At 35.0% G+C, this 20,012-nt stretch overlaps 2 protein-coding genes across 8 annotated transcripts in view; one reads left to right on the forward strand and one right to left on the reverse strand.

The window, feature by feature from the left end:
- The window catches only part of LOC149917301 (uncharacterized), a 59,452-nt gene that overhangs the window by 5,519 nt on the left and 33,921 nt on the right, over positions 1–20,012 (forward strand). The window lies entirely within an intron of this gene.
- ITGAV (integrin subunit alpha V) overlaps positions 1,422–20,012 on the reverse strand; it is a 44,076-nt gene continuing 25,485 nt past the window's right edge. Inside the window, exons 14-31 of one of the 2 annotated variants that reach the window (XM_031604394.2) lie at positions 19,909–19,954; positions 19,214–19,315; positions 17,838–17,896; positions 16,617–16,771; positions 15,499–15,636; positions 14,773–14,840; positions 13,684–13,831; positions 12,876–12,968; positions 11,782–11,861; positions 9,686–9,766; positions 8,839–8,944; positions 7,717–7,875; positions 6,597–6,710; positions 5,663–5,776; positions 5,469–5,576; positions 4,366–4,488; positions 3,873–3,982; positions 1,422–3,101 (exon numbers count right to left, since the gene is read on the reverse strand). In XM_031604394.2, the coding sequence (XP_031460254.1) occupies positions 3,887–3,982; positions 4,366–4,488; positions 5,469–5,576; positions 5,663–5,776; positions 6,597–6,710; positions 7,717–7,875; positions 8,839–8,944; positions 9,686–9,766; positions 11,782–11,861; positions 12,876–12,968; positions 13,684–13,831; positions 14,773–14,840; positions 15,499–15,636; positions 16,617–16,771; positions 17,838–17,896; positions 19,214–19,315; positions 19,909–19,954 (1,790 nt within the window). In that variant the 3' untranslated portion in view covers positions 1,422–3,101; positions 3,873–3,886. Of the gene's footprint in view, positions 3,983–4,365; positions 4,489–5,468; positions 5,577–5,662; positions 5,777–6,596; positions 6,711–7,716; positions 7,876–8,838; positions 8,945–9,685; positions 9,767–11,781; positions 11,862–12,875; positions 12,969–13,683; positions 13,832–14,772; positions 14,841–15,498; positions 15,637–16,616; positions 16,772–17,837; positions 17,897–19,213; positions 19,316–19,908; positions 19,955–20,012 lie in introns of both variants that reach the window. The other variant, XM_031604393.2, reaches the window with a different exon arrangement.

The following is a 20,012-nucleotide window of genomic DNA, read 5'->3' on the forward strand; positions in this document are numbered from 1 at the left end:
TGCAGAAAATTGAACTGCAACGTGAGTCCTTTGAAGGACCAAGAACATGCTGATTACTGCTAAAATATTCTTTAAATACTCATCGGAGTTTAGCTAAATAACTATTTAACCATGGACACAAATTTAGAAACATAAAAACATTGAAGCCTTTGCTTGGAATAAATGTGGTTTTTTTTTTTGTTGTTTTTTTTTTTTTTTTTTTTTAAGAAAGTACATGTTTAATAAACTTTCTTAAGAGTTTCATAAGCATTATATGAATCTAAGATCCATATGTCAATCAGAATTTAGAACAGTGGGACAAGTAAAATGATAAACTTGGTAGTAACCCTTGTCAACATCTCTCAAATATTTCAATTTATGTTAATAAGTGTCTGACTTTGCAGTCATACTTAAACAAAAGCTATCTCAATTTGGTAGTGTTTCTTGGAAGAAATAACCTTTCAGTTACATTCTCCTCTTTACATTTTCTAAATATTGTCAGGTATTATACCAAACAATATGCATTTTTAAATGTAAATCACCTTCTATTATGCATCATGAGATGCTGCAATAATTGTAAACTGGAGCAATTAAAGAATTTAATATTTCATTATAGAAGATATAGCACTTGATAATGTTTCCATTGGCTAAAGAGTTATTTAATTGCTGATATTATATACATAAAATTCATACTTCTGAAATGTAACTCTCTCAAAAGAAGACTAAAACAATTATCTGATACTGTATTTTTGTTGGCTTTTTTTAATGCAGTATGCATCTTATTTGCATTAGTTTTGACTCAAGGACATTCATTTCATTCCAAAATACATTTTTAAAGTTTATTTAAAGTTTTAACATCTCTCTAAAATATGTGCTATAAGAATACATTAATGCCTGTACGCCACTATAAAATGTATAGTGACACAAGTGCTTATGTATTTTCTTTAACTGTACTACCAAATTTAAAATGCAAAATCAAAAACTGCCTGTACGTCTCTTCAGAAAAGTGGTCTGTTCAGAACCCTCCTGAAAGAATAATGTCACTTGAAAATGAATTTGGGATGTTTTATCTATTGACGTTGCCTGTCTGCTCCTCTTATGTATGTTACTTTTCTTTCTTTAACCATATTTATCATATTGGAAATTAATGGATGTGGGAGAAGTAACTATTTGCATTTATTCTCAAATGGAACGTCAGAAAATAAGAAAATCACTTAAATAAATCTTTTATGTAACTTAAGTAAATGGAAGAAACTTTCCATAGCTACAGTACATGTACCAACAAAATGTACCTCTTTATCTTGAAGCAGCAAGAATTTTTCTTTTTCTTGAAGAACAGCAAAATGATTTTCCAGTTGCCACAGTAAAATTAAGTTAGCATTGACATTAACAGGACTACAAAAACCTTTCCACTGAAAAGATCTTGACCATGTTTTGTTGTGTTGTTTGTTTGTTTGTTTTATCTCCTTATAGTGCCTAGACATGCAAGTATCTAAATAATTTCAAGTCAACCTGATATGTACATGTAAGGAAGAAACACGCAAGAATTAGAGCTATTGATCTGTCTGGCAGTCCCTTAAACCTCTTAACCTACTAAGTTTAAGACTGGGAAAAACAATCTTCTTGCACACAGATAATTAATTGACGAGGTGTGAGAAATAGAAGCCTGTGTAAGTAACTATAGTTGTGTTTTATGGAAGTCACATTTTGAGGCCAGGATCAAAGCCTGACTCCCAATTCCTTACTATATTACTAGTAACATTACTAGAAGCAAATGCAAAAGAATGACCTTGGTCACAATAAAGACCTGAAAAATTCAGTAAAAACAGAATTTTGCCCTATATTCTCTCAAATAAACTAATTAGATCTAAGCAACTTGTTTAAAACATAAACATGTACATGGATAACATATAAGTCAAGATGTGATATACCAACTGGCCCTCACAGCCTTTTTGCTGCCTCCCTTAACTGAAATGCCTTCATGGTCTAGTGAGTAAAAATACTCACAAAAATTGACTTAACAATGAAAGCTATTTGTGGATTTTATACCTCAGAAAGGAGGCAAAAATGAGAATCGAATGGAATAGTTCATTTAAGGTAATTCTGGGCTCACTGGGCATGGCAGCATTTATGGTAGAGATGCAGATGTGAATGAAAACCACAAATTACAAAATGAGTTTTTGTCCCTCTAACAGTTTTGGTTTTGTTTTTTTAAACACTGAAATCACATCAGTATAATTAGAGAAGGAATGTTTCTTTCTGTATTTGGCTGAATTCTCTTTCAGAATAGAGAATAAACAAATCTCAAACTGGTACAAAGATGCCTTGTATAAGTATGTTCACCCTAAGATTTTTGCAAACACAGCTACATATGCGAGCCAAATACCTGTTTGATTTGCACTTACTTACTAAAATGCATACAGGCTTTTTACGTGCTCTTGTAAGTACATGAGGCTTCACTTTACCGGACCAATAATGAGAGAATTAAGCTAAGAATAACAAAAACCAGTGGCTTTAACCCACTCACATTATTGTATGTGTATAAACAAGCAGTGATATGAAATAGTCTCTCTTCTGGCAATGAAATGTATTGAACATAATTAAATATCTTTTGTGCAATCAAATGTACAATGAATGAATTAATTGGAACAAGCCAACTCAACCTTCTCTTTTAAAACACTTTCACTTTGCCTGCTATACTCTGCTTCATTTGGCAATCTCACTACTCTCTTAGGGTAGGTGAAAGGTGAAAGTGAGGCTAATGTACTGATGTAATCTAGATACATTTGGCTGGCACATAGCGTAGTTTAAATCATCCCTGTTTTCACTATTATCCCACACTTGGATGCAGTCAACTATGGAATGTGAGAATTATTAACATCTTCTCCAGGGCGCATCGTGTGAACTGTCACTCAGGTAACCAACCTCCATTGCTTTGCCAGAAACTGTAATCCAGCCCAAGTAATATACAGGCTCAGACTCCAAACCCTGTGGAGGTTTCATCTTTGGAGAAAGGTTTTCTCATCAGATGTGTCTGTGGGCAGCCATGGTCCAAAATCTTGTTCCTGGTCATTCCTAAAAGGCACCATGCTGCCAAGACAGTGTGGGACATGTGGATCTTGCTGCATAGAAATACATAGCACAGTCTTTGGATCTTGCCCTGAATACTTTTGTTAGGTCCCATATAGAAAGTACATCATCTCCAGCCCTCTACCCCCTCCCATGGTGTAGGCTCAACCCCTTTCGTAAGGGGCTTCGGGCCTGGAGAACAGTATCTGTAGCATCTAGAGGGAAAGCTCAAGACAAATGACTAGACAGGAGAGCAGATGAGAGTGCACAACAGGCATCACATCTGGGATTCCACTGAATAATCTCTCTCTTATCTTTTGAGCAAGAGGAAAATCCCCAGCAGAGTTAATGAATCAAGGAATATTGTTAAATTTTGTAAAATGAGCCGTGGTCATTTTTGTGCAACTAGCTTTCAAGAGCTGGGAAAGAAACTGTAGTGTACAAAAATAAGTAGCTATTGAAACAACATGTAATCTTTCAAGTATCTATGGAAGCTGTTAACTTCAGCCTAATAAAAGGAGTCTGTGTAGTCGTTCATATAAAGTCGGTCTGTTAAAAACATGTCTCCTGCATCCCAATAAGCAGAACTTATAGCACTATATTTTACTTAACAGTTTTCACACGCAAATCAGTGCAGACATGTTAATCACATGTATGGACTTGATTAATACAAAAAGGAGGATTTAAATATATTGCTCTTATTACATATGTGCTGATATCTTCTGACACCATCATCCTTGCAGTCATGAGTGTTTTTTTCCTTAGGGGGAAAACCTGTATTTGTAACTAAGATGTAGGCATTTTAAGGTTTTAGAATGTCTTACAGATAAAACTCTGCTTAAGCTTCTGATGTTCCTTCCCCATTCTCATGTGGTTGCAGCTGTTCTCTTTCTTGTTCTTCTTGAGGCGGTCTCACACGTTTGAAAAAGCCCATCTGTAATTCAGAAAATAGAGAAATTGAACCGTGTGATTTTCAGATATACACAGATCTTTTTCTTTCTGCATCTTGAACAGATTTTATCTTATCAGTTATTGATTCTTCTTTCCTGCCACTCACTTTCACTTGATTGTTTGACCTCTAAGGCCAATAAGTACCAGATGCAGACATTAAACTGATTATTTCAGCACAATCACAGACGTTCTCTTTTTATTATTGAACTTCTTCCTGACAAAGCGAGGAAGTTTTATGGCTAACTAAAAAGTTAACACATTCAGGTCACTAGGAGAACAAGTTATTTCTGTAAGCTGCTGCTACTATTTCAAGTAATACAGCACTGGTACTGAAATCAACCCCTCAGTAAACAATACTGTACTTACCCTGTACATAACGAGCACTAGAACAGCCAAGAGCAATAATCCTGCTAGGACAGCTAAAATTATAACCCACACTGGCACAGGCATAGGCTGTGGTTGAATGCCCCATGTAATATTTGTAGTAACCTAATAGAAAAACACAATAAAAACACATTTTGCACAGCGGTTGAGTTGTGAATTCACTCATACATTTTAAGTACTGCTTTTCTGGTTTCTATTGTAATTAAAATAATCTTAATCCAGCACAAATTAACTTTTCACTCCAGTGTGAGTAAGCAGCCATAGAATAGTGACAAAAAGGCTTCAATGACCCAAATTTAATAGGATTTTCAGGAGTTGTGTTTTTTTTTTTCCCCCTTCAGTCAGTGATACCATGGCAACGTGTACTGAGAATCACCAAGCATTATAGAACACAACTGCACGGTTTTGGAAATGTTTTGAAAATTAGAGAAAAAAATCACTGCTTTTCTTTTTTTCCCCTAAAAAGGTAAAATTCCTTAGAATTCCTTGGCAGGGGGGGGATTCAACTCCAGAAGTTCTAGGAGCTAAAAAGCAATTAATAATAGTCATTGAGAATTATACTCAAAATAAGCTGAAGTCCTTTTTCAGCTCCTTTACACTATAATGCCAACCAAAAACTTATTCTGGCAGCCAAATGGAGTGACCCATATCTTTCTTCCTGTTTGCACCTTGTCTCCTTTCTCTTTAGCCCTCTCTAGGGCACAGATGGTCTTCAGTTTCACACATTATAATATCATCAAGGCCCAATATTCACACTTGTAAGTGCTACTACAGAAAAGCTCAGTTTTCAAAATCAAATATTTCTGTAGCAAAATTGCTGTTAATAAGAACACTTAGAACTCTTCACCATCACTTCCTTTTCATTTTTCAGTTAATTGTTTAAAGCTACAAATAGCGTTAACTCTAATTTTTAGCAAAAAACGTTCCCATTATTCTCAAATTATGTAACTGAAATTAACGTATGAATTAAGTATTTGATACAATTAGAATTAAACCAAGCCACAAACAGCTATTGAACAATCATTTTTTGTATCATTCACAAAATAATTATTTTTGTTAACTCGGGATAGATGTAAATTACTTACCACTGTAGAATTGTGAATATCTTCAAAAGAAAGGTTCTTATAAGGGAACTCTATAACATTGAACGAAGCAGATGATTTAAGGGAATAGGAGTGATTCTGATTTTCTTTCTACACAAGAAAAACAAAATTAGTATTGTGTATGTATATAAAAATCACGTCCTGTGTTCCAGAAGCGGGGACACGCTGTTACTTACATTCATGAAAGTTTGGGTCCAAAGTCGTGATTTTAAATACAGTATTGCACTCTTTCCCCTCTCCAGGTGGCCAACTTGGCAGACTATCTTTAAACAATCAGCATTTCCACAGCCCTGTGCATGAGAAATAGGAATGATATAAGAAAGATGAAAACATTTCAATATTTGTCAACAACATTATTTATATAGGTACTCATTCTATTTTCTAGGCAATGCACCATTAGCTATTTAAGTACATTAAATGAAGACCAATTTTAAATGACTACTGACAGTGTTCAATAAGTTCACATTCAGAAAAATGCTACTGAAGCCAGTTCTACTGTTTTGGATCCCAAAGCTGAAACTTCTGTCAGTAGATTTAAGATTTATTTCTGCAGGCTGAAGGGCATCTCTGATCAATTTACATTACCACCCTCCACATTTGTTTCACTAGGAAAACTCAGGTCTAAGTAACTGCAACTAGTAAAACTACACTTGGCTCTTGAATCTTGTTTGACTCACCTAAACTGCAAGCTACTCCTCGTAGCGAAGACAATGAGTACAGCACTCATCTGCTTCTGTTTTACCTGCATTGCCTGTTTTCCTCCTATGAACTACTGATTATCAAATTCAAGAAATAGCACAATACAGTAGACATCCAGTATGGCACTGGATGTCTGGAGTCCTGTTTTTGAAGGCATAAAAATTATTACAGCACAAATCTGCAGCCACACACATCTTTGGATGGCTACAGTGGGAATAATGTACACATGGGGGAAAAATAAGAACAAACAAAACCCATCACAGAGCTCCAGAGAATGACTCTTTGTCTGTTATCCTTTAAAAGACAGAATGAACTCTAGCATGTTTTCTGAAACAAGGCTTTGTCACACAGAGCTTTCATCTCTCCATTATAAACCAACATACTATGGATATATCAGTGTCCAAAGCTTACCAAGGTCTGCACATCTCCTTCAATGGCAGTTAAATCTCTCCGACTGATACGATGATTGCGATTATCTTCCCTGCTAAACGTTTCATTCTTTTCATCCTCTTTAGAAGCAGAAATCTGGAGAAACCAAGAAAGCCCAAACAATAATTCCTACCTTTAGATAATCAACAACTTGAAAGTTCAGTTAAAAGTTCAAGAAAATAATAGAACTTATCAGTTTTCCTCCTCTTTCTGCCTTAGTGAAGCTTTGCATTACTTCAGAACCTGCTTTCAGCTATAGCTGTTGTTAAAGCATTACTCATGCCATTTCTAGACCACTGCTAAATTTCTACTAAGATTTAACAAAAAGTCTTGAATAACTTAATTCTTCAATTCAAAACATTTTCAAGTGCACAATGAACATAAAAATACTTAGATGGCAATAAAAATCTGATTTTGTAATATTCTGTTAAGTATTTTTCCTCATCATTTCAGAGTTCTTAGTTCTGAAAAAACAGCACTAGTATGGTATTGATGTACCTTATCACTGTCCGTGTGTACACAGACATACAACAGAGACCTGAAAAAATGTAGAATAAGTTTATTCCAACCTGGGAAAAAGGAGTTTCTTCTCTGTTCTGTTCTTTACAAGCTACTAGTTTCAAAAGGGCTTAAGTAAATATTATTTTCTCCAGCGAAACACATCTTTTGACCAAGTGGCTAAGCAACAGAAAAGCTACTAACATTAAAACTAAAGCAATTCTGACAAGAAAGAAAACCTTGAAAATTTACATCAGTAGCCCTGAATTACTTGGAATAATTTTTAAGCTACATTCAACATAGTTCAATTGCTTTGGACTTAGAAGTCAGATAGTAAAGCTTTCAAAAAAAAAAAAAGCAAAAAGGAAGTCTGACACAAACTTATCTTCAGTTTGGCGATCTGTTATCTACCCTTTATTTTTACTTCATGTACATTATGCCATGTACATTAACAAGTACCATTAAACACTGTGTTCTTGCTCCTCAGCAATAGCAGAACACTCAACTCAGTGTGTTAGATATTTTGATTCAGGTCTTTTTAGCGTTTTTCCAAATAAGCGAACATATTTCATTTCACTCAAACAAAGAGGAAAGTACCATATACCTTAATTTTCAATGGATTGATCTCCATATCAGAAGTGCAGTTCATGGGACCGTCAATGTCATACTGAACAATATACAACAGTGTATAGTTTTTGTATTTGTAAGGCCACTGCAGAGTCATCATCACCTTGCTGAAAGCACTTGGGCCATTGTTTCTCAGCTGATTATGAAAATAAAAATTGCAGATGTAAAAAAATCCATATATATATGTAAAACACATATAGTTTATATATAATACATAGAGTACATATATTATACATATATAAACATATATACACACACATACACACAGTGGTTAGTTTATATTTCAGACACAAATGACAATGACATGAAGGTTGCTACCCCCAGCAACTTAAAGCAATAACATCAACAACTTTACCTAAAAATGGTAACTGAGCTACAGTCGTGCAGCAGTCAGAAATTGAAATTATTTCTGTAATACGATGGGGAAAAAAACTTCCAAGGAAAGCTTTTTAGCATTAATTTTTTTGCCTTGAAGCAATGTAGTTTTTGTAGTGTCATCATGAATCACAGCCTCTGTACATGTCTCAGCCAAGATACTCTGAGCACAGATAACATACACCCCTAAGTTTCTTTAGATAAATGGTCTCTTATAAGTTTGAGAACTTTCACTTTTCATATTCACACAGCTCTCTCAATTTTGTTTAATTAAACAAAAGAGATTTGAGCTGTGATCATTCTTTTAAGGAAGTTTTAAATACTCAAAATTGTTCAAGACTTTTACAATAATGGTTCAGAACAGATGGAATACTAATGAGAATACTAAATAATTTACAGCTATGAGTTATCTTCTGAGTTCAAAGTACTTCAAATATTTTATCTAGATTTCAAAGGGCTAGAAAAATCTCACAGACAATAAAATGTGTAATGAAGTTATTATAAAAAATTATTCTCTTGTATTTGGCCACTTCTGTTACAGTAATTGCAGGCATTCCAAACCTTCTTGCAGGTACTACTTATTAACCCAGCATAATTAAGTCTTTGTTTCTACAGAAGAAAAAAAAAAAAAAGATCATCTACTTCAGCAGAAAGCTACACTGAAGATTTCTTTATTCTCCTTTATCACAGAACTATATAATTGAAATTAGTAGTAACTGCATACCTCATAGATATGCTGAACTAGAGGCCCTATATCATCTTCCGTTTCTGGATTCTCCTTGGGCTGCCAATTTGCAATAGGAAGGAATATGTGATCAGGAGATGACACGCTAAACAGTGGAGCAAACAATTAGTTATAATCAATTATGAAACATAAAATGCAGTTCTCTAGAACATCTCAAAAAAATCAACCTGCCTAAAATACAATCTGCAATTTATTCAGCCTTTATGTTTAAAAACTACATTGCATTTCTACCAAATACTCATAAATTAAGATCAGAAAATGAGTGTAATAGAAATCAAATAATGTCAGTCAGGAATCTGAGTTAAGTAACTAAGCAAGAGGATTTTATAGCTTTTAGCTATGGAGTATATGTTTGATAAGTAGAAGCAATGAATGTTAAGTGGAGTCTTGATAATATTAATACTATGCTTAATATTGAAGATGGTGAAGCCACTGCAAGTTTATCTTTAAAAAGATTTTGAACTTTAGAAAAGGTTTATGGAGGAAGAAAGCAATCTAGAGAAATGTGCACGACTATGAAGATGAGGGGTGTTTTCCCTCCAGCCCACCCCCTGCCTCCCAGAAATAACAGAAGCATAACAATCATTTTTTTGAATTAGCTTTGTGATTTGTCAGAATTATTTAAGATTGGCAAGTTCCAAATTGTGGCTGGAGAATGATATGTTCTTTATGATTAAAAACTCCTTATGATTTCATGAAAAATAACACAGATAGACCTGAAAGAAAGATTATTGAATTATAAAGAAACAAATACATAATGCTCACTTGAAGGGGGAAAAAAAAAAAAAAAAAAAAAGAAGAGTATTAAAATAGTATCAACTCTTACCCTCTAATTTCAACAGCTGCTGAAATGGCAAGATCAACCTGATAGAATGCTACAGGACTTAGATTGTCAAACAGATTGGAACTGCAAAGAAAATTAAAGTGAATTTGTTAAGTGAAATAAACTAAGTATTAAAAACATATACAAATGAAAAAAAACTTGAAGTGATTGGATGTAACATCAGAATATGACCCCTGAGTCACTGTAGAAGAGCAGATACATTAAACTAAAAGGGCAGACAACCAGATAGACCCTGAAGTGGCATGGTAGATAGCCAGCAGCAAGATTATATCCAAGCTACTAACACTTTTCCACTATGCAGTGTTCTTCCAAAGCCAGGACCAAGGGAAGAGAAGGGAATAGTATTTGTAGAATGACATTAAGATTGAAAGAGACAATGTATTAAAAAAAAAAATAAATCACACCATTGTCAGGTTAAATAGTGAAGTATGCCCTTGAGTCCCAGGATGCTGACTAGGGTAACCTGATGAAAAAAATTCAGGTTTTGGAGAAAGGAGGAGGAAACAACTTAGTGATAGCACCTGACCTCTAAAGAGCCATTTAGCTTCAAAGCACTCCACTCTGAAAATGTGTACCATAAAACTGAAAACCATAGTCTTGTGTCTTCTGACGAGGGGAATTCATCCAGTCTGGTGTACTCACAGACATGAGTTTCAAAAAGCTAAGTTGATATTTCTCTTCTACAACATCTTCTTACGTGTATTGTTTTACAATTTTGTGATATTAAATTTGCCACTTTTCTCAAAAGTTCTTTAATTAATACTTTAGAGTTGGATGTGGGAATGTGTAGTGGAAATAAGATCTCATGGCTAGGTATGGAGGGATGACAATGAGTGGTAGTTGGAGGTTAAGGAAATTGCTTTCATAAAAGGTGGAAAACGTGACAGGAACTTTCTTTTCTTCCACAGAGGAGGAGCAGGACTTGAGCAATCTCACAGAGATTCTTTACTGACTTTTACTCTGCCAGGGAAAGATAGCTAGTGACTGCTGGTAGTCTAAGGGTGAAGACATGCCCCAAACAAAACTGCTTTAAGCAAACAAATGGAGTCACATTTTACTGTCACAACTTACAATCTGCTGGAAAAGGGGGAGAAAATTGAATTAACAGCAATGTGAGATCAAAGAGATGTTTAATGCTGCCACAAACTTTGATCGGTATGGCAAACCACTGTATCATTAAAACAGAATTCCAGGCTTAAAGCTACTTAACTCCTGTAGTTGAAAAATGAATGTATATGAGATATTTACTGTATCTGATATATCTGATGTATATATGATATTTACTGTATCTGAAAACATGAAACCCTTAATTGAGAGGGGAATAAAAAAAAGGGTCTGCTCCACTATAGGGAAAAACAAATACTACTACATTTGTGTGGTTGGTTAAGCAATAGAAAACTGAAGATACCCACTGATCACATCTCCAAATATTGAATATTATCAGCCAATATAAATTCATATTTATATTTATCACATATTCAAGTGCTGTGCATATCTTACGATTAACAAAACCACTAAATACTTTAAATACATTTAATTTTTAGACTCTTTTACACTGGCTTCTGTATAGCACATAAAATGTTTCACTGCATATTGCATCTGCTTAGACCACTACGTGCATTGCCTTTTCAAAAAGACTTACATCTCTCATCCTTTAAATACATAAAATTTGAAATTCTGGTTTTAGATCAGAAGCAGTCAGGCATTCAAACACTACTCTTAAAACAGGTCTAGAAACTCAAAGACAAAAATTATACTGTGACAGTGCGGTAGAGTCAGGAGATTACAGAAAGTACAAAAAATGCAGTTTGTCTTGAAACAATTCAAATTATTAAAACAGCAATATTAAAACAGCAAATTGTGCCATGGCCTGTGTAGAAGTTGTAAGCAAAAGAAGCTACATTCAGATAGAACACTATCTTTCCTATATTTTAAAAACCTTCATTCATAGAACAAAGTGTAATTTTTAAAAATATTACCAAGCATGTCTCAGCATGAAACCATAACTGCTCAGTTCATGATCTGTATACTCAGCACATTATCTACCAGGCAAAATGCATATTCACAGATTTCCATACCTTCGTATTTGCAAGTCAAACTTGACAGAGGTATCCATTTCAGATTGCTGGTGCACACTGAAACGCAGGCCAGCTAATAGCTTTAGAAAAAAGAAAACCATGGCTCAATGGAAGTAAAATAAAATACAAAGTAAAAGTTTCTTAGCACTATTATGTTACAGTGAAATTGCTTGAGCATGGGATCATAAAGAGAACACAATACAGAACTGGCAAATAAAATTTGTCCAGTTCATCACAGCAGTAAACATACTTCTCTCTCTATAGATTTCTGTCGATCCACCAATGCTGTAAAACAGAAATACGTGGTGCATATCATGTTCACCTTGCTTCAGCTGTAATGGTAACTGAGTATCCATATGTGTTACAAAAATTGCTGTGGTCTGAAGAACAGGGCACAGCTGAAAATTCACAGTTCACAAGGTCAGTACGTAGCAGTTGCTTTGATACTTGCGCAGTTCAGGTTGGCGTACCCTGAGATACTTCGGAAATAGCATTTGTTCATCTGTACAAGATGCTTCTTGGAAGAAAACACTGTCAAAGTGTTTATAATTGTAACTCAGAAAACTAGACCTCTTAAGTCATAATATCTTAATATCTGCCAGGTACCACTAATTGTTTTTGAATTCCTGCAGTTTTGGCTACATTTGATTGAAGTGCAGAGTTCTCAGCTAGACAAAATACTGTCTCAGACTTGATAGAAGTAGACAAAAGCAATATGCATTTTCCATAACTAAGAGAAAGGTGTATTATAAGCTAGTTGTTTACTACGTACCAAAAAAATTAGTATTCAATAAATCTAGACTCACAAGAGACATTAGGGACCAAAATGCATTAATTCCTCTGTTCACTGAACTACATATTTTGAGTTGCATTGTAAAACTCAAAAACACAAACACTCCTTTAAGACTTTAATTTACTTGAGAAATTGAAACCAATTTCCATTGAACTAACCAAACGTGGGTAGCTAGATGTCAGCTAGATTTCATCTGAACCTCCTGTCAGTAAACATCCTGTTCAAACACTATGTGTGATTAAGAAAAGCACCAGCTGCCCTCCTGCCTGAACTGCTAAACACCTGTTGGACCAAACCTCACCTTAGTTCCTGCTTTCATGGGATTTCCCAGGTCACAAACCACCATGCGAGTTTGATTCTCAGTTTTAAATGCACATGACAGTCTTGCTAAAGCCTGCAGTAAAATAAAAAAGATTAAGGAACATCATTCTCTACATCTTGACATCTCTTTAACAGGCCAGAGAAGAGTGCTAGATATGCTGCATTAATTTTAACACGATTTCTCCATCGTAACATAATCAAGCACTATAAATTCAATGAAATCTGAATATTCAAGTTTGCAAGGAGACAAATGTTACTGAAGTGAGACAGATGCTCTTTCCAAGGTTATCAAAGGAGAAATTCAGTACTCTTAAGTTGGACACAAGTGATTATTTCAGTGATCTAAAGCATTTTTCCACTTAATTCTTTATAACCTATGTGAATAAACTTTGGCAATCAAGGAAGTGTTAAAACTCTCAGCAGAAAATACAGATTGAAAGGCAAAATAACGTGAATACTCACTAGCTTACTCAACAAGAGGTGTTAAAGGAGCTAACAGATTTTGGATATATTTAAATCGGAATGGCTACCATTTATATAAAGACTGATAGCAGACACAATCTGCGTGTCAGACCCCATCACACAGATTTTCCTTTGCTACTACCAGCAGACTCAAACTAGAAACATTCGCCAAGGTGTCACATAAACACAGGGCTTGGAAGAATCTCAGAGCATTACTTTGGAGCTTTGCTTTAAGACTTTACCTTAAACAGTATCACTGATGGACTCTCTCCTGCAGGCTTTAATAGCAACAATTACTGAAAGAAGAACAATATTCACAATTTTACCTCATTATTTCGAACAACACCAATGAAATCTGCTTGAGGTGGAACAATGACAAAGAGTTCTGCTTCATAGGCTCCTTCCCCTTGATTCTCTGCAGTGACAGTCAGCGTTAAGGGATTGTCATCACCAATGTAGATCTTCTTCTGATCACTGAAATAAAGCAAGGGTAAAATAATAAATATATAAATAAATTACATAGCCCAACACTTTCTTTTTAACAGAGTAAACAATTATTACCAACTAAATCCCTGTGCACATTTGAGTTACATGCCTACTTTACAGAAGTAGCAGCACACATTAATAACAGAAGTTAATGGAAAGAAGGCTCAACTACAGAATACAGCCACACCTCTCTAATATGTCTTTTCCAAATAGAAATAGAATATTTTTAAAAAACAAACAAGTATTTCTAGTATTTTCATGTTACCAACCAAAAGTTAAGCTAAATATAGCTGCCCTAATGTAAAAGGTTTCTGAAACATTTGCATGAATGAGCATACCCATCAGCTGTGCTACCTACATGTGCAAACACTATAGATATGACATAAAGAGAGTTAACAGTTATGAGTAGAGGTAGTGTATTCAGAATTGCTTTCAAGCCTACCAAGCAGAAGAAGCTCAGCCTCAGGAAAAGAATTGCAATTGAGAGCTTGTTCTTTTTTTCCTGAATATATAAAAGATACTGCCAACACTAACAAAGAGCAAAAGAAGCTTTACCCACCCATGCTAAAGAAAAACATGCCTGTTCACATTTTTATGTTCCTGTCTAGTATTAAATGATGGAACACTGTTGTAACTACAACTAACACTACCATTATATCTGGTCAGCTAACATGGAAATAAAATGCTGTGTTCAGTGGTACTAGAGAGGGTGCATTACTCTCCTTGTGTTACATGCTAGTGACATTCAGTTACAAAGCAGAAAAAAAAAAAAAGATTTTCCCAGCAACAAACAGGTCCTTCTTATTTCCTACTTATTTCAAGAGATTATTTTAATAGAGGTATTACAAAACTCTTGAAGTCCAGAATTCAGGTTTAGAATTCAAATAGTCATGTTCTCTTTTCATATGGCATTTTTGTCATATAATTACCTTCTTACTGAAACCTCCAGCTTTGGTTTGCAGATATTATCCTCACCACAATCCAGCAGTATGTGTGCCTATGCAAAAATCAAAAGCATATTGATTTAATAATTTGTGCATAACGTACATTTCCAATTATTATTATTATTATTATTATTTTTTTTTTTACCAGTGAATCAGAGAACCTGCCACACTTTTCAGCTCCAGGACTAGTGCCTACATGACTTCATCCTCTTTCCTTACTTCGAATCTATTTATCTTGAGTTTTTGCAAACAAGTTAAAACTTTCCTATTTACAAACAAGAGTAGAAACTGTATACAGAAGAGCAGAAACAAAAACTGTTGTGAGATCTGTAAAGATAAATGGATGAAATACATAAAGCAGCGCAGCATGAGGAATGGAAAAAACACTCCAGTCCTCTAAGGGTAACATCTTCAGTACTGTCATTATCTTATTTTCTCCAGAAAAACGTTACACTGCACAGATGAACAAGAAATCCAGTGCTAAGGATCAAAATATTTTAAAGAAAAAGAAATATGTCACAGAGATAAGGAAAAAAAGACACATAGGAAAAAAAACATGCAAGTCCAATCTAAACTTCCATAACTCAAAGGCTAGGGCCTAGATACATGTTTTTGTATCATGATTTTTGATAAGTGCTAAGATGAACATACATTTTGAAAGCTGAAAATACATTCTTACAAAATCTGTGATGACAGAACATAGAAATCTACCTGTCTGCTCATATTAGCAGGAGTGAATTGGTTGAGGATAGGATGCAATCCTGTTGCATCTGCAGCTGTTTTGTAATCAAGACGATATTCCATAAAAATTGTAATGGGAGTTAATTTGTCTCTAAATTCAGATTCATCCTAAGGAAATAAAAAAAATTGAATTCTAATTAGAACACATAAATAAACAAAACCTAGTTCTAGTTAGCCATCCCAACAGCAACATAGAGCAGTATTTTTATTTATTGATTAACTTGCAGTAGGAACTAGGAGGCCAAAACAGCATTCCAATACCTGAGCTCTTTCCAACTAAAAAACCTCTTCTTAAAGAACCTGCACTGTAAACTTTCAATATATACAATTTTTGGTTTTAGCAAGTATGATTTACAAATATAAAAGAATAGCATTCAGAAGGATTAAGTCATAGAACTTAAGCAGCGAGGAGTCTTTGAGCCTGAACAGTTCTACTCCTTCCTATAACAAAAAAAATCTGTATGTTTCTAAAATCCCTCATAGATGGTCATCTTCAGACTTCCTGAAAATATTCATTTACAATGGAGTCATTGGTTTTCGTACTATTCATTTCTAATCATTGTTGAGTTCATTACACGACCTTACTTCAGAAGCTATCTTCTCCAGACAGAAACCTGTTAATAACTTTTCCTGACAGTTTTCAACTACTTTTGTGTTCCATTTGAAGTCATCTCATATAGATTGTAATTGTTAGCTTCCATATGAGAATGTTTTACCAGCCAGAGTTTCTTCTCTTGGGTCAGACATGTATTTGCTGATTTTCATTTTGTGGTTGAAAATTTGTATTTGTCTTTATTTCTCTTACCTCCCAAGTAGAAGCACAACCTCTTCTTATTGACTTTCAAGTTTCCTGTGAATTATAACTAATTTTATGTCTAGGTGACTTGTCCATAAAGTGCATTAAAGAGTTTGAATTGAATTTCCAGTCCATTTAGTGACCAGGATCTTAATCAAAACACTAATCCTCTTCATCCTCCAGCAGCAACATTAACCCAGGAAAGATGGACCAGTTTAATAGTTCTAGGTTCATCCGTTAGGCATGAAGGTTCTCCAATAATGATTTCCCTAGAACATAAATAGATGCTCACCCTCAGAAAAGCATCAAGTTCTTCACAATTCATTTTGCCTCCCTTTGTAATAGTCATGTTCTTGGAGTGGCTAGGCTGTTTGCTGTGGAGAAAGAGAGCTCTCCTAATAGCTCCTTTTTGCTTCAGTTTATCCAACAGCAGCTCCACTTGGAAATCTGTCCAATACAAAGCATTTGGATTAGGGATATTTTATCCAGTTAAACACAAAGCAGATTTGCATCAGAAGTGAGTTTAAAAGCTGATTTCACCTTTTAAATAATATATAATGCTATAAATACAATAATTAATGTTTAATACCTGGAAGTTGTAAAACTTCCATTTATTTAAATATAAAATCTGTTATTACATCATTCTCAGTACAATAACTAAGAAGTGCCACGATTATCCAAAAATCGAACTCCGCTCATTGTTTCAAAACAGTAACTGTATTACTGTTTGAGCAATGATAAATTCATAAGTGCTTTGGAACTGCAAGAAGAACACTTTTCCAGCCAGTAAATAGTAAAGCAGCTTTGTACATAATATTTATATAATTGAACTGTGTTGCTAACTTGCTACTTCCAGTATTCAATACAGATGATGAAATATTTTATATTAACAGCAATTTTTATGAATCCTCCCAAATCATACCTCCTTTATGCACGTCATACAGCAAATAAGGAAAAGCATTTATAATTGCTTGTCACAACTTGGCTAAGCATGCCATCCGCTGTATTGTACAATCTCAAGGAAAACTTTAAAACCTGTTTGAAGCAGTCTTTTTCTGATTCTGATCTAGAAAATCTGATCAGAAAATCAGTGATATCAATCAGAACCTGAGGATTTCAGCAAAAATATGAGAAGTGCTTTGTGTCTTGTCTATATTCTTAAGGCCTAACTATGCATGTGCTTGGATGTTCTTGTTTAAAACTCTCTTCTAAGTAAGATTTCATATATGTTCCATAAAATACAAAGAATTTCTCAAGACTAATTCCACAAAATGGTGACACATGCTTCAAGTCCCAATCACTCTGAAAACCACACTGATTTCAACTGACTGAAGTTCAAAAAGAAGAAAAAACCAACACCAAACCCTATGAAGATTTTGTAGATTTGTAGCTACTGAACTGGCAAAATTGTGTTATAAATAGTTATCATTTGTTTCAGGAATGAAAAAGAGTTACAACTAGTACTTGTGTCTGGGAATAGGATAAAAAAAGACAAAAAATTTCTAAAACTTACTGAGTGAATTAGGGAGCTTTCCTTTGCCATCTGCTTTCAAGCAGAATTTTACTTTGAAGCTGTTTTGGAAGAAAAGAAAGGATTAATTTCACACATTTTCCCCATCTCATTTTCTTCTAAAACTCCTTACTGTTTTTCTCAGTTCAGAGGTCTTCTGTTGTGAGACTTTAACTCAATCCCAAGCCCTGATTTCTACTAGTGGAAAAAAACTTGCAACCTATTAATGAAACAGACAGCAAAGAAAGCAATGCAAAGCTTTGGGGTGCATCAAAAGGTGCATGGCCAGCAAGTCAAAGGAAGTGATCCTCTCCCTTTATTGTGTCCTGGTGTGGCCACATTTAAAGTACTGTGTCCAGCTCTGTGCTCCCTGGTTCAAGAAAGACAGGGATCTTCTAGAGAGAGTCCAGCAGAAGGCCACAAAGGTGATTAAGGGTCTGGAGCATCTCCCTCACGAGGAAAAGCTGAGAGACCTGGGGCTGTTCAGGCTGGAGAAGAAAAGGGTGAGGCAGATCTCAATGCTTACAAATGTCTGCAGGGTGAGTGTAAATGGATGAGTCCAGGCTCTTTTTGGTGGTGTGCAGCGTTAGGACAAGTGGCAATGGGCACTAGCTGACACAGTTCCATACGAGTTCCATACGAACGTGAGGAAGAACTTCTTTATTTTGGGGCTGATGGAAGTACTGGATCAGGCTGTCCAGAGAGGCTGCAGAGCCTCCCTTCTCTGAAGGCACTCAGAACATGCCTGGATGCTTTCTTGTGCTACCTACTCTGGGGAACCTGCTTTAGCAGAGGGGTTGGATGTGATGATCTCCAGAGGTTCCTACCAACCCCTGCAATTCTGTGAGTTTTGCTTCACATAGGAATAGTTACCTGTGAAGCATAGTGTTTATTCCTGAAAAACAAGGTGATTTCTTTATCCTAAAATCTTAAAGGAACTGACGTTCTGAATTTAAAAGGAAGTTAGCACTAGAAAGAAAAAGTTGGTTCGGATAGTAATATAGGAGCAAGATACTACAGCTGAACCAAAACCAGTCTACACAGCAGACCATTTTCGAAGTTTCTTCCATAGGCTCTGTAATCCATTATGATGTTGGAAAGATCTTACTCTTCTCCATACAATTCACAATCTCTGCAGAGAGGATTTATATTAGTAGCCAGTGTAGAATCTACTGAAGGCATGTTTCTCACTCCACTGTTGTCAGAGAGTTCTTACTTTGTATTGCCTGTTCTTTAAGAAAAACCTGTGATTCTTTTTTTTTTTTTTTTTTTAAACTGCCTGTTTGGACTTCATGAATCCTTTCAAAACTTGAGGTTTATGAAAATAAAAAATTGAAAAGTTTCTTCTTTTCCAAGGAAAATAAGGATATCCTACTTACCATGAAACTTTTACATCGGACAGTGAACAGGCTTTGTTTTCCGGGTTTAGAATGGTTGGATTAACTTCCAGGGCAGCATTCACTCTGATAACTGGTCTGGCCCTATAAAAAAGACATCCATTTGAATAGCATTCACCACCATGGTAGACAATGCCTTTCCCACTAAACTGCAAAATACACACTTCAAAAGTAATTAGCAGAACTACAAGAATAACAAGTAATCTTGGAGTTGATTAAGGAAAACGAGAAAGCTTTTCTGTACTCTTTTACTACCATCAGAATTGTGACATGGACAACTGTGTTAAGGAAAAGTCCTTCCTATTTTCAACACAGACAAACGTGGTATTTTCCTCAAATGAGCAAGTCTTGATGAGAATATTGGGACTGCACAGCATAATAGCTAGCAGCAACCTCTGTATTGGAATCCAGAAGACTGTCAGACAGAAAGCGTTAGAGACAGTTTTGAATTGTCTCATAACAACAGATACATTGCAAAGGATAAATAATAAACTGCAGATTGCTAATTTCTCCAGTAAAAACAGCAGTATAACCTTTTCCTCCTCTTATTTCCAGTAGTCTGGAAGACAGAGTGGCAGAATTTCAGACTTCCCTACTCTTGCTTTGTTTTGTAACTAACAAATGCCAGTGAGCTTTCCTTCTTATTTACTTTTGTAAAAGCATAGAGTAATACATACCTATACAAAACAGCTGTGTCAACACCAAAAGCTCCAACAATCAAGTCTAAGAAAAAAGGAGAGAAAAGGGAAATAATAGACATTATAATTATTTTTTTTTTTTT

This window comes from Phasianus colchicus, chromosome 7, assembly GCF_987193195.1.
Source record: "Phasianus colchicus chromosome 7, bPhaCol1.hap1.1, whole genome shotgun sequence".
NCBI classification, from domain to species: domain Eukaryota; kingdom Metazoa; phylum Chordata; class Aves; order Galliformes; family Phasianidae; genus Phasianus; species Phasianus colchicus.